Source organism: Ischnura elegans, chromosome 9, assembly GCF_921293095.1.
Source record: "Ischnura elegans chromosome 9, ioIscEleg1.1, whole genome shotgun sequence".
NCBI classification, from domain to species: domain Eukaryota; kingdom Metazoa; phylum Arthropoda; class Insecta; order Odonata; family Coenagrionidae; genus Ischnura; species Ischnura elegans.
The window spans coordinates 44,488,713-44,502,309 of NC_060254.1; the positions used below are offsets into that span (position 1 = coordinate 44,488,713).

At 39.7% G+C, this 13,597-nt stretch overlaps 2 protein-coding genes across 7 annotated transcripts in view; one reads left to right on the forward strand and one right to left on the reverse strand.

Moving 5' to 3' along the window:
• LOC124165454 overlaps positions 1-13,597 on the forward strand; it is a 115,678-nt gene that overhangs the window by 90,602 nt on the left and 11,479 nt on the right. For all 6 annotated transcript variants that reach the window (XM_046542883.1, XM_046542882.1, XM_046542885.1 and 3 more), the window contains 3 exons: positions 1,270-1,458; positions 2,201-2,324; positions 3,150-3,288. In XM_046542883.1, coding sequence (XP_046398839.1) covers positions 1,270-1,458; positions 2,201-2,324; positions 3,150-3,288 — 452 coding nt within the window. The remainder of the gene's footprint in view (positions 1-1,269; positions 1,459-2,200; positions 2,325-3,149; positions 3,289-13,597) is intronic.
• LOC124165456 lies at positions 11,427-13,508 on the reverse strand. The gene has a single exon (XM_046542889.1). The coding sequence runs from the start codon at positions 13,134-13,136 to the stop codon at positions 11,598-11,600; it is 1,539 nt and encodes a 512-aa protein (XP_046398845.1). The 5' UTR covers positions 13,137-13,508; the 3' UTR covers positions 11,427-11,597.

Genomic DNA, 13,597 nt, shown 5'->3' on the forward strand with positions numbered 1-13,597 from the left:
TGTGTAGTATTTCATTATTGCCATATCATTATCAAAATTCATTTATAATCTTGGAGTTCTAAGTATAGGAATCTCTAGGTTTGTCTCAATTAAGGATGGGTTGGCTCGATTGTTCATTTATTGGTTCCACTGGTCCTTGAATGTAAAACCAAAATCAAAACAGTATATTAGATGAGTGCCGAAGAAATTTGTGCAAAATCCAGTTTGATTACTTTTCTTGAGCATAATTAAAATTGCTTGCCATAAATTGAGTGATGTTATAGAACTGATCACTTGTAACATAACTTGATGAATTATTTTAGGCAGTATTAATAATAATAACATAAAATCATCAATGAAAATGAAACATTTCATTAAGAACTGGATCCGATGCCAAGAACTGAACAGGAATTGAACTGATGATATAGTGGGACCAACCCATCCTTAGGCCATTTTTACGCATACCAGCATTGCCAGTGCTGAAGTAGATATATAATATTTAAACAGTGCGAAAAATCCACAGAGGAAAAAGCATTCGCCTTGACCGGGATTCGAACCCGGATCCCTCGATTTCCGGCTGAGTGCTTTAGCCAGTTAAGCTATCGAGGCGTCATTCTCCCCTGTGGAAATTTGTGGACTATACCAGACAAGGTGGTATGGACTGCTGAGCATATGATGCGACTAGCAGTCCAGGTCGTGTGCATGGCGCCACAGCTGGAGAGCAAAGCCCGAACTTTGAACACTAGAGGTGTTCGCTCTGGACTTGGACACTAGGAAAAATCATTCGCTGTGGCGCCATGCGCACGACCTGGACTGCTAGTCGCATCATATGCTCAGCAGTCCATACCACCTTGTCCGGTAGAGTCCTCAAATTTCCATAGGGGAGAATGACGCCTCGATAGCTTAACAGGCTAAAGCACTCGGCCGGAAATTGAGGGATCCGGGTTCGAATCCCGGTCAAGGCGAATGATTTTTCCTCTGTGGATTTTTCGCACTATTTGTGCATTGCGGGTGACTCCGTAAAAAGTTATCACCGTGGCTAGTCCCGGTATACTTAAATAAATAAAATATTTAAACACTTAATATATGACGACCAAAATCAATTTAGCTACTGGCATCCACAATTACCTTGAAAATGGTCACCATCATTGCCAGTGCTGGAACTGTGATAATGGCGTTAGCATTGCTGGTATGTGTTAAAACGTCCTCAGTCTCAATCATTGTCTGACGAACTTAGGATTAAGCAAAATTAAAAGATCCGGGAACTGAACAAACTACTTCTGATTTTAGGAAAAGAATAATATAGAGCAAGAGCTCAGTTCTGCATTGGTGCGGCTAGAAGCAGAAGAGGATGGATGGAGGAGAGAAGTAGAGCGACTCGGTCGTGCTCACCAGGGTGAAATGGAGCGTGCAAGGGCAGATGCTCGAACAGAACTGAATGCACGCCTTTCTCAGCTCAACCAATTTCTTCAGCAGCAGGTATGCCATTGGCATAATACAAGCCTATGCATAGTGAAAAAAATTGACTGAATTTCACATTGTTGAACTGTATAAATATAGTTCACCTCACTTAAATTTATGAGTGTTTTACTTTGGGAATGACACCAAAATTGCTTGTTGAACCCTGTGGCCATGTAATTTTTGTGGCCACACACTTGACACCGGAGTATGGTGGGTGGCCTAGTTCCAGGCTGTACTATTATTAGCCATTATAACAACAAGCGCTCATTGTGGCCATCCCATCAACTGCTCGAAGAAATGCTTATCACAGCATATTCTCTGCTTCCCTGAATAGAGAAGTCAATCGAGGGTTTTTTAGGGACTTAAAGATCATCTAGATATACACTATTGGCCACCTGGAATAAATATTTGGTTAGGAATGGGAGAGTCCCAGTTTCGGTTCCCTTGATTTTCAAAGCCTTCAAACCCCACCCCCAAAATCCCCAACAAAATTCTCATGGTGCAAGGTGGCTTAGGGAAAGAACTGACATTCCTACCCTAAAAATTTTACTATCACCTATCCACACCAATTTTCATGTTCAGGAAGTACTAAGTGAGTGAAGGACTTAAGTTGGGTGGTTAAATGGAACATTTTCATGTTTATGCATTTACACAGTAACTTGTATGTGTTTGTGTATATTGTGTAACAAAACCTTTGCAGTTTGTTTGTGTAAAAATTTTGTTCATGCAAAAGAAAATGTCATGAATCTTCTCTTTTTAGGCTCAAGAACAGAAACGGCTTGAAAACCAAAGACTTACTTCCGAGGCTCAACTTATGCATGAATTTGATGAAACTAAGAGGAAGTTACTTGGTGAAATTGCAACATTGCAGGCTGCTCTCCAAGGTAAAGTTTTGAGGCTAGCATTTCCTCATAGATATTTCTTTCATCCTTTATCATCTCCTTTAAGAATTGCATGATGTCTGATATTTTCAAATAATTTTTACTTAATGTACAATGCTAGGAAAATTTTTAGATAGCCCCCAGGAATGGGCTTGTATCAAGTTCCATCACCTTCCCGTGGTCTATCCCTACTTTTATGGGTTGTTATTAGTTGTGTTAATTTTGTAAATATTTTTTTCTAAATTATCATAAATTTTAAATTGATGAATGAAGGCAATGGTTGGTGTAACTGACAAGCATTAAACATTGTAAATGAAACCAACTTTATACAATAAAAAAATGTCCTATAAGTGTACTGCCAAGTGAATTAAGTTTTAAGTTCAGGTTGTATTGCAGGTGGTGTGTTTCACTCTTTGGGTTGCATGGGTTGCACTTTTCTGGAGATTTTATGGGATTTCCTAGTTCTACGTGGATCAGTTGATCAATTTTTCATCTCTTTTCAGTGCAGTTGATATGACATGGCAATAAATCAATCAAAATGATTATTATCTTTTGTAGATTGATTATTTTTGTTAGTTATGTTGTATCTTTCTTTTTTACTTTTCTCTTGTTTTTTTAGAGGTAATAAAAGAGACATTTTGACTAATTATGTAGTTAAGATAAAGCATGAAGATTGCTTGATCTATGTGAGAGCAATTTTGACGACACCGCCAAGTAATAGAGAAAACTGTGTTAAGTGAATTCATGTTAATTGATGGATACCTGTATTGTTAAATGCATTACATTTAAGGAAATTTGTGGTGATAACTAAAACCAGTGCTTTTACAGTTAAAGGTGAAGAGGAGAGGGAATTGAGGCAGAAATGTGATAGACTGGTAAGGGAGAATGATCGTCGTGAAGAACAGCGTCGCAAGCGCTTGGTTGAGAGGGCTTACAGTGTCAACTTTCCACCATCAGATCCACTTTAGTAAGTTAATCAGCAATATTTTTGCTCATGACATTTTTTATTTCTGAAGAGAACATTAAAACTCCTATCAGGAAGTGTTTATTAGCATGCTTACATAGCAACAATAGAAATCAATATTTTACTCCAGTGTTGCTAGTAAGTAGTGTTTCTTTTCTAAAAATTAATAATAATTGGCATTTCTAGTTTCTGTAATAGATATTTATTTACTATAGATATTAGTTGTAGCATTTTTGGTTAAGAGCTTTCCCACCCCTATTAGTGGACTTGACCCTCCTGTAAAAGTAAACATCTCAGATATATGCAGAAATGGCACAAAATAGAGGATAATAGTGAATTTTCTCTCTTCTTTAATTTTATCACTCAAAGTGTACAAATATCGATTTTTTTTGGGGAGGTACCGTAAGTTGGGTCGAGTTCGGACGATTGCGCAGGCTCGTACTTACATTGTGTTTTCTTCCGAAAGTCACATTGTTATACAGTGAAATCATGTCTCCTAGACTAAGAATGATACAATGTAGCATATTGCGTATAAATGCAGCGGATCTGTTGCTCTTTGCCATAGTCAAACCCAATAGTTAGCGGTGCAACAGTTTGGAGGAACTTCGCATCGCTGAAAAGAAACTACTTTGCTCTTTGGTAAGTGCTTCTGATTTTCATGAGATTAATTACCTTTTTAAGGTGCATAGCTTCACATAGCATACAAAAAATTTCATTTGAATATCATGAATATTGTATTTACTAGAACGCATAATTCGATTTCATGCAACTTGCGGGCAAGATGGTGAGAAACTACGTAAGGGTGATTGGAGGCCGGCGCTTGCGCATGCATGATGAGTGACAACTGGCTATTGAGGCTTTAAAATGTGGATGTATGATGCTACGCACTGTGTGCAAAGAATTTGGAGTCCCAAAGTCAATAGTCCACGATAGACTCAAGGGAAATCACCCGAAAAATTCTGTGGGACAAACGGTGCTATCTACCGAAGAAGAGGACCAGCTAAACCAAGAGATTCTGAAATGCACAGAATGGGGGATTCCTTTACTGTCCCATTGACCTCCAGTTTGTGGTAAAGGAGTATTTAAATGGGATGGGACAGCATGGAAAAAGTTTAAAGATAACTGCCCGGGAATAGAATGGGTGTGGGGTTTCATGGCGAGATGGATAGAACTTGCAGTGCGACTTGGTGAAAACAAAAAAGGGTCCGTGCATCTGTGACTAGAGAAGTGCTTTTGCAATATTTTAAAAATTTGGAAGTGGTTTTGGACAATGTTCCTCCAGAAAACATCGTTAATTACAACGAAATGAATTTTAGTGGATCCTGGAAAATCTCATGTGATTGTTAGGAAGGGAGAGAAACACCCATCAGTCATCAAGGACACTAACAAAACAAGTGTTTCTGTGATGATCACAGCATCAGCAGGCGGAGAATTGCTTCCACCGTACACAGTGTACAAAGATGTACACTTATATCCCACGTGGGTAGAAGGTGGCATTGAGGGAGCAAGATTTAACCAAAATAGCTGCTGATGGTTTGACATTGCATCCTTCAAAGACTGATTCTCTACAACGTGCGTGCCATTTTTCAAAAACAGGATGGGGCCAAAAGTTTTGATAGTACTTTGAGTGACTCTAGTTTAGGTAAATGTATTATTTTGTTAATTTTACTGCTGAATGTTAGCGCAGACACATACAGTCTTTCGTTTTATAATGTAGCTAATTAGATGATCTGTTAAAGCCTGTTCACATGATACATTAACGGGTACGAATTAATATCTGTTAGCATGAACGATTTTTGTCGACCAGAATAGGTGAACCAAATTACATCAGGTCCTATTTTCTTTACATGCATTCGCACAAGTTGGGTGGTTACACAATGCATTTTCATGTTCATTCACCCGTTCATATATTTAGACATTAACTCTTACAGGTTAATGTACTGTTTAAACAGGCCTATAAGTGTAAAAATTACCATTCTGGCTAAGCATAGATATTGAACATAAGAACTTCTTTTGCTGTTAAAAACTGAGATATGTTACTGTTTAATTGTTAATCGGAACCAAAAGCTGGGACTGGGAACCAAAGCTAAGAATCAAACCGGAAATAAGAGGAATTGACCCCTCTGTAAAAAATAATCAAATTTTTACCTCAGTGTAGTAATAATAATAGTACAGTGGAACCTCGATCTGTCGTTTTTCAGGGGGATGGATGAAAAAAACGATGAATGCGGGAAAACGATCGATGCGGGAACGTTTGTCCGGGTTGCCTATGTCCTAGGATCCGCTGGATTTTTGCGAATTATGATATTCATTAATGGATTCAAACGAGATTTTAGCTGATTACAGGAATATTATTACTTTATCGAAACACTTAGGTCATATTGTTGATTCGACTTATCTCTCTTTCTAATATCCTAAAGGAACAAGCCGCCTTGCTAAAAAATTTTACGTACGTATTTACGCACGTATTTACGAGAGAAATGTGCGTGTTATGCCTCAAACAACTGATTTCGCCGTCGCAGTGATTGGTTATGAGATGGATCAAGAAGGCCAAAAATAGTTTATTATTTGAAATTTTCCTTTCTAGCAATTAAATTTTTAATATGATTGAGGCATTGTGGCGTTAATCGTCAGCAGCACGCCCACCTGATCCTCGGCTTCATCCCACTTCTTGTTTTCACCAGGGATCTCGCTCTACCCCCACCCCTGCCGTCATGTGCTACCGGACATACCGAGGCGTTCTGCAATATTTACGTATTTCTAGCCCGGATTCTTTTCTTCATCATCAATTATTTTCAGTCCATCTTTTAAAGTTCTCACTTGTGTCTTCGGAAGGGCCATGGTCTGAAGACGAATAACAATAAAAGTAATGAAAATGAAACCGGACTCCATTGAACCCACACGGAAAACACTCGCTAGTTTTAAGTCAATCCACCCCGGAAAGTACGGAACCACTCGTACGAGGTGAAGTTCGGCACTAATGCTATCGCGTACGGCGTAGGTAGAGCTTACTGCAGAGGGTGAAGCATGACTATATGACTGCGCAATGAAATTTTTTATCCTATCGAGAAGGCAACTTACCCACTCATTTCTAACAATAAGTAGCGCAGCTCTAGATGAGATGAATTCAGATTGCTAGTAGGGAGAAACAAAATATCCTGAGAAGATATCGCTTCGTTAGCACCTCAGACAAGTGAGACTTGTAGCATAACTCGTAAATTGTAACCAGACGTTTTCGAAAAAATTCTGCATCAACTGCCGTGAAGCTCACTATCAGCTGCAAGGATATCGATATTCGCCAGAAATCACCATCGTATTATTCCAACTATTTCCTTGCTTAAAATGGTTAAATAACATTAGAAATACGTCGTGTTTGGTGTCATTCTTTTTTGAATTACGTACACATCAATAATATCTCAATCTAATAAAAGTAGAGATGTGCGAATAGTATCCGCGAATACTCGAATACTAGAAAGTATTTGATATTCGAGGTTTCGAATAGTTATGCGAAAAGTACCGCCTCGAATACCTCGAATACTTTGAATTTCGCGTCATACACTGTCGCACGCACGTCGTTGGTAGTTGACTCGGAAAAATGTAGAGAACTGTTGTCATTTAGTGGTCGCAGTGCCGTTTTACGCAAGTTGACGAATTACATCAAATTCGTGGATTTTAGCGGTGAAAAGAGTTCGACGAGGGGAACCGAAAATAGTCGGGTGAAAAAATCCGAAAAGCCCCGATTCCCCCCACCAGGAGAACCTCAGTGCCGTGGGATAGCATCCTTAGGGCATTTCCCACGATCCGCTATCCCCCTCCATTCAGCACTCGCCTCACCCACTCTGAGGCTTTCCTCTTCTCCGAAATCAAACAAAAGGTCCCAGCTCGCGCAGGGATCGCATTATGAAGACCCCTGCTTCGAAAAAAATATCGATTTACGAGAACAAAAAAAACGTGTTTCACGCCCTCCCCCCTTTTCTCACCCACTGACCTTTTTCTGGCTACCTGCTTCGAAGTTCCCCATTTCTGTAGGTCAACTGCTGTGTGAGTACCGTGGGATACTTACATTAGCGCATTTCCCAAGATCCGGTATCCCTCTCCACTCAGCACTAGCCCCCCCTCTGAGGCTTTCCTCTTCTTCGAAATAAAAAAAGGTCACAGCTCGCGCAGGGATCATATTACGAAGACCTTAGCTTCGAAAAAATACCAAGTTACACGAGAACAATAGAAACGTGTTTCCCGCCCTCCCTTTTCTCCCCCACTGACCTTTTTTTTCCCTACCAGCTTCGAAGTTCCCCATTTCTGTTGAGGTCAACCGCTGCATGAGTCATCTATTAGCACTAAAGGTGTCTAAGAATGACTTTCGTCAATTGATGTTACACCTTTATTGAATTGAAATATTAGTAATGTGCGCGTAATTTCAAAAAGAATAAGACCAAACGCGACATATTTCTGAGTTTATTTAAGCATTTTACGCAAAGAAATAAATGTCAAAATACGACGGAGACTTAGCATTCTGGCGAAACTCAATATCCTCGCAACTGAGCTTCTCGGAAGTTGATGCGGTATTTTTTTCGAAAACATATATCAAGTTACAATTTATGAGTTATGCTATAAATCTCTATTGTCACAGTCAAAGGGATATTTTCTCAGGATATTGGGTTTTTCCCCGCTAGAAATTCAAATTCATCTGCTTATCTCGTGAGAACTTCCAAAGATGGACTGAAAATAATTGAAGAAAATCCGGTGGAGAAGCACCTGTATTTTGCAAAACGCCTCAGATTGTCAGCTAGCACTTGGCAGCAGGAGTGGGGGTAAAGCGATGTTAGTTGAATTAATTATATGCCCAATTGTTTCCATAAAATTAAAATATTCATTAATCAGCTAAATTCCTGTTCGAATCCTTTGAAGTAAATCAAAATTACTCCCCAAAATCTTGTGTTGCCTGCTGCATAGGCAACCGAGTCAAACATTCCAGCATTCATAATTTAGTATTCGAGGTATTCGAAATTCGAGGTATTCGAATATTCGATCGATGATTTAATATTCGAATTCGATATTCGAATTCGAGAAATCTGCTATTCGACCCATCTCTAAATAAAAGTATAATACCAATTGCCGAAATTCATTTTTACACACCTTTTGGGCTAATCGGTGATTCATGCAGCAGTTGACCTCCAGAGGTGGGGATCTTTGAAGCGAGTCAGCTAAAAAAAAGTCAGCGGTCGAGAAAGGAGGAGGCGTGAAAAAGGTTTCTTTTGTTCTTGGGAAACTTGATATTTTCTTTCGAAGCTAAGGTCGTCGTAATACGATCCCTGCTCGAGCTGGGACCTTTTTTTATTTCGGAGAAGAAGAAAGCTTCAACCGGGGGGAGGCGAGTGCTGAATGGTGGGGGATACCGGATCTTGGGAAATGCACTAATGTAACTATCCCACGGCACTCTGCTTCTCCCCATCGCATTTCAATCTCCTGGGGAAGATTCAAACTATGTGTCTGTTGTTATTAGCCATAAATAACACATTGTAAACACTTCGTCTCATTTTTATCAAACGATCAATGCGGGAAAACGATGAATGTGGGAACGATAAATCGGGGTTCCACTGTAATAAAAGTTAATAATAATATGATAAATAAAAATAATAAAATGAATTTTTTATTTGTCCAGAGATGCAGTGGCTACTAGGTTACTGTGATGAAGGAAATGCCAGGTTAAAGAAATTAAATACATACATACAGGATAGAAACTAAATACATACATGCAGTGAATGTAGGACACATGTCAAACATTGTTAAAAAATTCATCATGTGGGTAAAACATTTTTGATTTCAAATACCCTATCAAATTATTCTTAGTATGAAGCAGCTACTCTTTTTTGAGCCTTAAGCTTTGCTGGCAGTTTATTGTAGAGTTGAAGGCCCATACAATTTGTCAAGTGGCTGATCACTCTGTTTGATAGAATAATGGTGACTATCACAGTTCTTATCGTGCTAGATTTCTTTTTGTAGCTAGTGAGTTGAGTGCTGTCCTGCATTCACAGTATGTATTTAGTTTGTATCCTGTATACGCTGTATTTTATTTCTTTAACCTGCTACATATAGTCCAGGAAATGAAGCTCATAAAAGTGAAAAACCTTGTAATTTTTTCAAACTGAATCGATTTGCACCAAAATTTGGGATTAGACTAATTATACCCCCTACTTCAAAATCTATATTATGCCGAAGGGCGCTTTTTATTTTTTAGGGGTGAAAACTACCCCTAAAAGCTGGAACTTAAAAAATTATTTTTTAAAGCTAAATACGTGTCAACTTTAGTTTAAATTATATGTATAATTATTTTTGTATGTTTGGAAAATAATTTTAAGGTGTTTCAACCCATAATAATCAACCCTTATTGGGGGTTAATGTAAAAAAGAATTTTCAAACTGAATCGATTTGCATAACAACTTGTGTTTATACTGATCATACCTCCTATAAAAATGTTTTTCAAACCGAATCGATTTGCATACATAGTTGGGATTAGACTAATCATACCCCCTTCTTCAAAATCTATATTATGCCGAAGGGCGCCTTTTATTTTTTAGGGGTAAAAACTACCCCTAAAAGCTGAAACTTAAAATATTATATTTTAAAGCTAAATACGGGTAAAATTTAGTTTAAATTATTTGTATAATTATTTTTTTTGTTTGGAAAATAATTTTAAGGCGTTTCAACCCATAATAATCAACCCTTATTGGGGGTTAATGTAAAAAAAAATATTTACCCTAAAAATAAAAATTATTTATCACATTGTATCTTCTTATTCACTTTCTAACTCCTTTTATTATGTATTCACTTTTTTCTCTCATGATTTTAATCACAGCACAGAAAAGATATAACAATAGGATAAACAGAAAAACTTCGTCATGGTAACATAAACAAATAAATGTACATTTATGTAGACATTACATGAAACACAATCAAACGGAGACTGTATGGCTTCCAGTCTTCCCACCACATGCATGCTCACAGGTCACTGTAAGCGAGAGCACACATACTCACATATGTGTATGTATTGTGATAGATCACGGGTCTATACAATAATATCGTGGAAGTTCTGCGGCGCGCGTTCGCGATAAAGGTATCTAAATACTGGGGATGGATTGACCTCAGTGCAGAGCACAGCACAAGATAGAAACGACCTCTTACAAAATGATCGGGTTTACACATTTATTTGCAAAAATTGACCGTACAAAAAAACAAAAATCAGAGAAATACCCTTTCCTAGTTCTAATGAGGGATGAATGATTTGCTTTTGTGATGAAACATAAATGAAAAATAAATGAATCAAAAGACGAAGAACACTACCCCACCAAAATTACTTAATTCTAATACAAAAAATAATAGGATGAATGGATGAATGATGAATTTACAAATGCCAAAGAATGTACAGGCTCCTCGTCCAGTTCTGCGAAATGTCCAGCACTATCGCTTTGAATATGCAAACCTCGTGGACGGGAGATTAGTGATACAACTTTTCTCTTTGAATGTTGAAAAAGCTTGGCAAAGGGTTGCGTGATATCGTTCCACAAATCACTAATTTCGAGTGAACAGCACTCGGGGTCTCTTCTTGAGGAATTATGTTGGATCGAGCAGGGAGAGTGGATAATGCACTATCCGGGGAGATGGGTCTGAGTATTTTACCGCGTCAATGGTGTGGTTCTCTGTCGAATCACCGTCTCGGCTGGTTGAGCCCAACAGGCTACTCTCCGCCTGCGGCTTCGAAGCACAGCGGGTGGTTCCCACGTTGAGTCGTGAACTCCGACTGACTCCTTATCTCCCGTTGACTCTCGTTCTCTGGTGCGCTGGCCTTATCTCGGCTTGGAAGGTCTCTCTGCTTCCGCGCACTTCCAAACACAAATGTCCTCCCGTCTCCTCGTGAACACCCGTTATATAGCGGCGTTCACGTGACATAACAAAAAAAATGACACTCGAAAAACCCTTGTACTTGATGGGGACGCCGCTCTAACAGTGCTGTGCCCGCTAAATTTAAATGAGCGATGGCTCACACCTGGAATTGGCCGCGATGAAATCATTGAAAAAAACGACGGTGCTAGTCGTACCGTCACATCGCCCCCCAGCACGAACGAATTTTTCCTTTTTCTTGCTGGGTGAAAGATGAATGCAAGAAAAATGAAAAATGAGTTCGAGCTTATGCACGAAAAAAAAAAATCAAGAAACAATTTACTTTAGTGATTCCTTATCCCCTATAAGGAACCAAGGAAAATGCATTATAAATGCCTAATTCGGATCCATCCTCCCTTGACAACAAGTAAGCATTAGGACCAACCTTCTTCCCATCTGTCTCGGCTGGGGACTGGAGGTGAGTCACACAGCCGACGCGAGTTTAACGCGAAGTCTTGACCTTCTACTCGAGGTGCGCCTGGAGGAGGCGGACTGGGGGATTTCTCCTTGTGTCGCTCCTTCCCAACCTTGCGTCCTCGCTCAAACGTGACGGAATTTATACGATAACCCTTATCAGCTGCTCGCGGCCTCGTATTTTCGGAACCTTGCAATGCACCTGGATGGAACGAATTTTGAGTAGCCAGCGTGCCTGTCTGATAAGACTGGTCATACAATCCTAGTAATACAATCAGTCGTTCAACCGTTAAATGATCAATTGACTTTAACATATTCTGAATCTGAATGGAAAACTGTCTAATTAGGACCTGAATAATTTCTTCTTCACTCATCGGTGGGGAACACAATCGCGCTTGCGCTACTTTTTCAATCGCAAACTGTTTCATCGTGTTCGACTTTCCCCTCACATACCTGTCTGTAATGATTTGCATGCGGAAATTATACTGGGTGTCAGTGTCCCAAAAGTTAGCCAAAAATTTTTCCTTAAATTCCGCAAGTGTTGACGGAACTGGCCATAGCGAGTTACTCCATATCTTGGCATCACCGCTCAACATTTGAAAAAACACTTGTGGTTGCAACGCCTCTGGCACAGAGACTATGGAAAAATAATTATTAACTTCCTTTAGGAAGGCAATAGGGTGCTCGTTGCTAAGGGCAGAAAAGGTGGGTTTTGTGAGAGAGTGGGTTGATACGGCCGCTGATTGCGTGGTCGTGCCCCTATCTTTTAAAGCGGTCACTTCAGACTCAAGGGAGTTGATTCTAACGTCGCAGTGTACTTTCACTTCCTTCTGCGTCGCGATCACTGCATCGTAAGCCTGTTCCAACGCACTGGTGCGAACCTTTACATCGCCAATCTCCGCACTTACCATTCCTCTACATTCTTCGCGAACGGCCCTTCCTATCGTTTTTACACCGTCTGCACACCGAGTTTCTACCTCATTAATTTTCCTTTTTACTTGGGAAATCTCCTGCGAAAAACCTTCGTTCCACCTATTCATCTCAGCTTTGATTTCCAGAAACATGGCTTCATTACTTTCCTTACTCTCACGTATCTCCTGTCGCATGGTATCATTACATTTATCAATACCCTTTTTCATCTCTTGACGCGTGATTTCATGACTCTCATTACATTTATCAATACCTTTTTTTACCTCCTGACTCATGAGTGCCTTACTCTCTCTTATTTCCTGTCGCATTGAATGCATTAAGGAAAGGAGGGTATTAAGCGGGTCTTCGCGGGACTCCGTTTGACTGACATTGAGACTACCGGGTTCGCCGGGTTGCACGGATAAAGATCCAACCTCCTTCCTTTCGGGGGTCTCTAACACCATACCCGCTAGTCCGAGCGCCAACCCATCGGTATCTGAATGAACGCTCTGGTCGTCCGTATCGACCTCGTCATCCTTTTTCTCCCGATACTGTCTAAACGCTGCCATCTGATCCTCCTTGTCTGCCATTATTTAAATTTAACTTGCAAAACCCAATGATACGGAATCTGAAAATTTTGATTCGACGTAACCCTTTTGACAAAATGAATCGCGTATTCATACGAAATATGACCGCGCGTTCATGGACGTCAATTGCGACCATTGGTCATTAAATTCAATCTCAAAAAAGTGGTGCTGACTGAAGGTCACTTTCAACTGAAAGGAATTTTCCATGCCAGTACGAACTATTCGAGCGGCCCCGCACGTTGGTGCGCCAATTGTGATAGATCACGGGTCTATACAATAATATCGTGGAAGTTCTGCGGCGCGCGTTCGCGATAAAGGTATCTAAATACTGGGGATGGATTGACCTCAGTGCAGAGCACAGCACAAGATAGAAACGACCTCTTACAAAATGATCGGGTTTACACATTTATTTGCAAAAATTGACCGTACAAAAAAACAAAAATCAGAGAAATACCCTTTCCTAG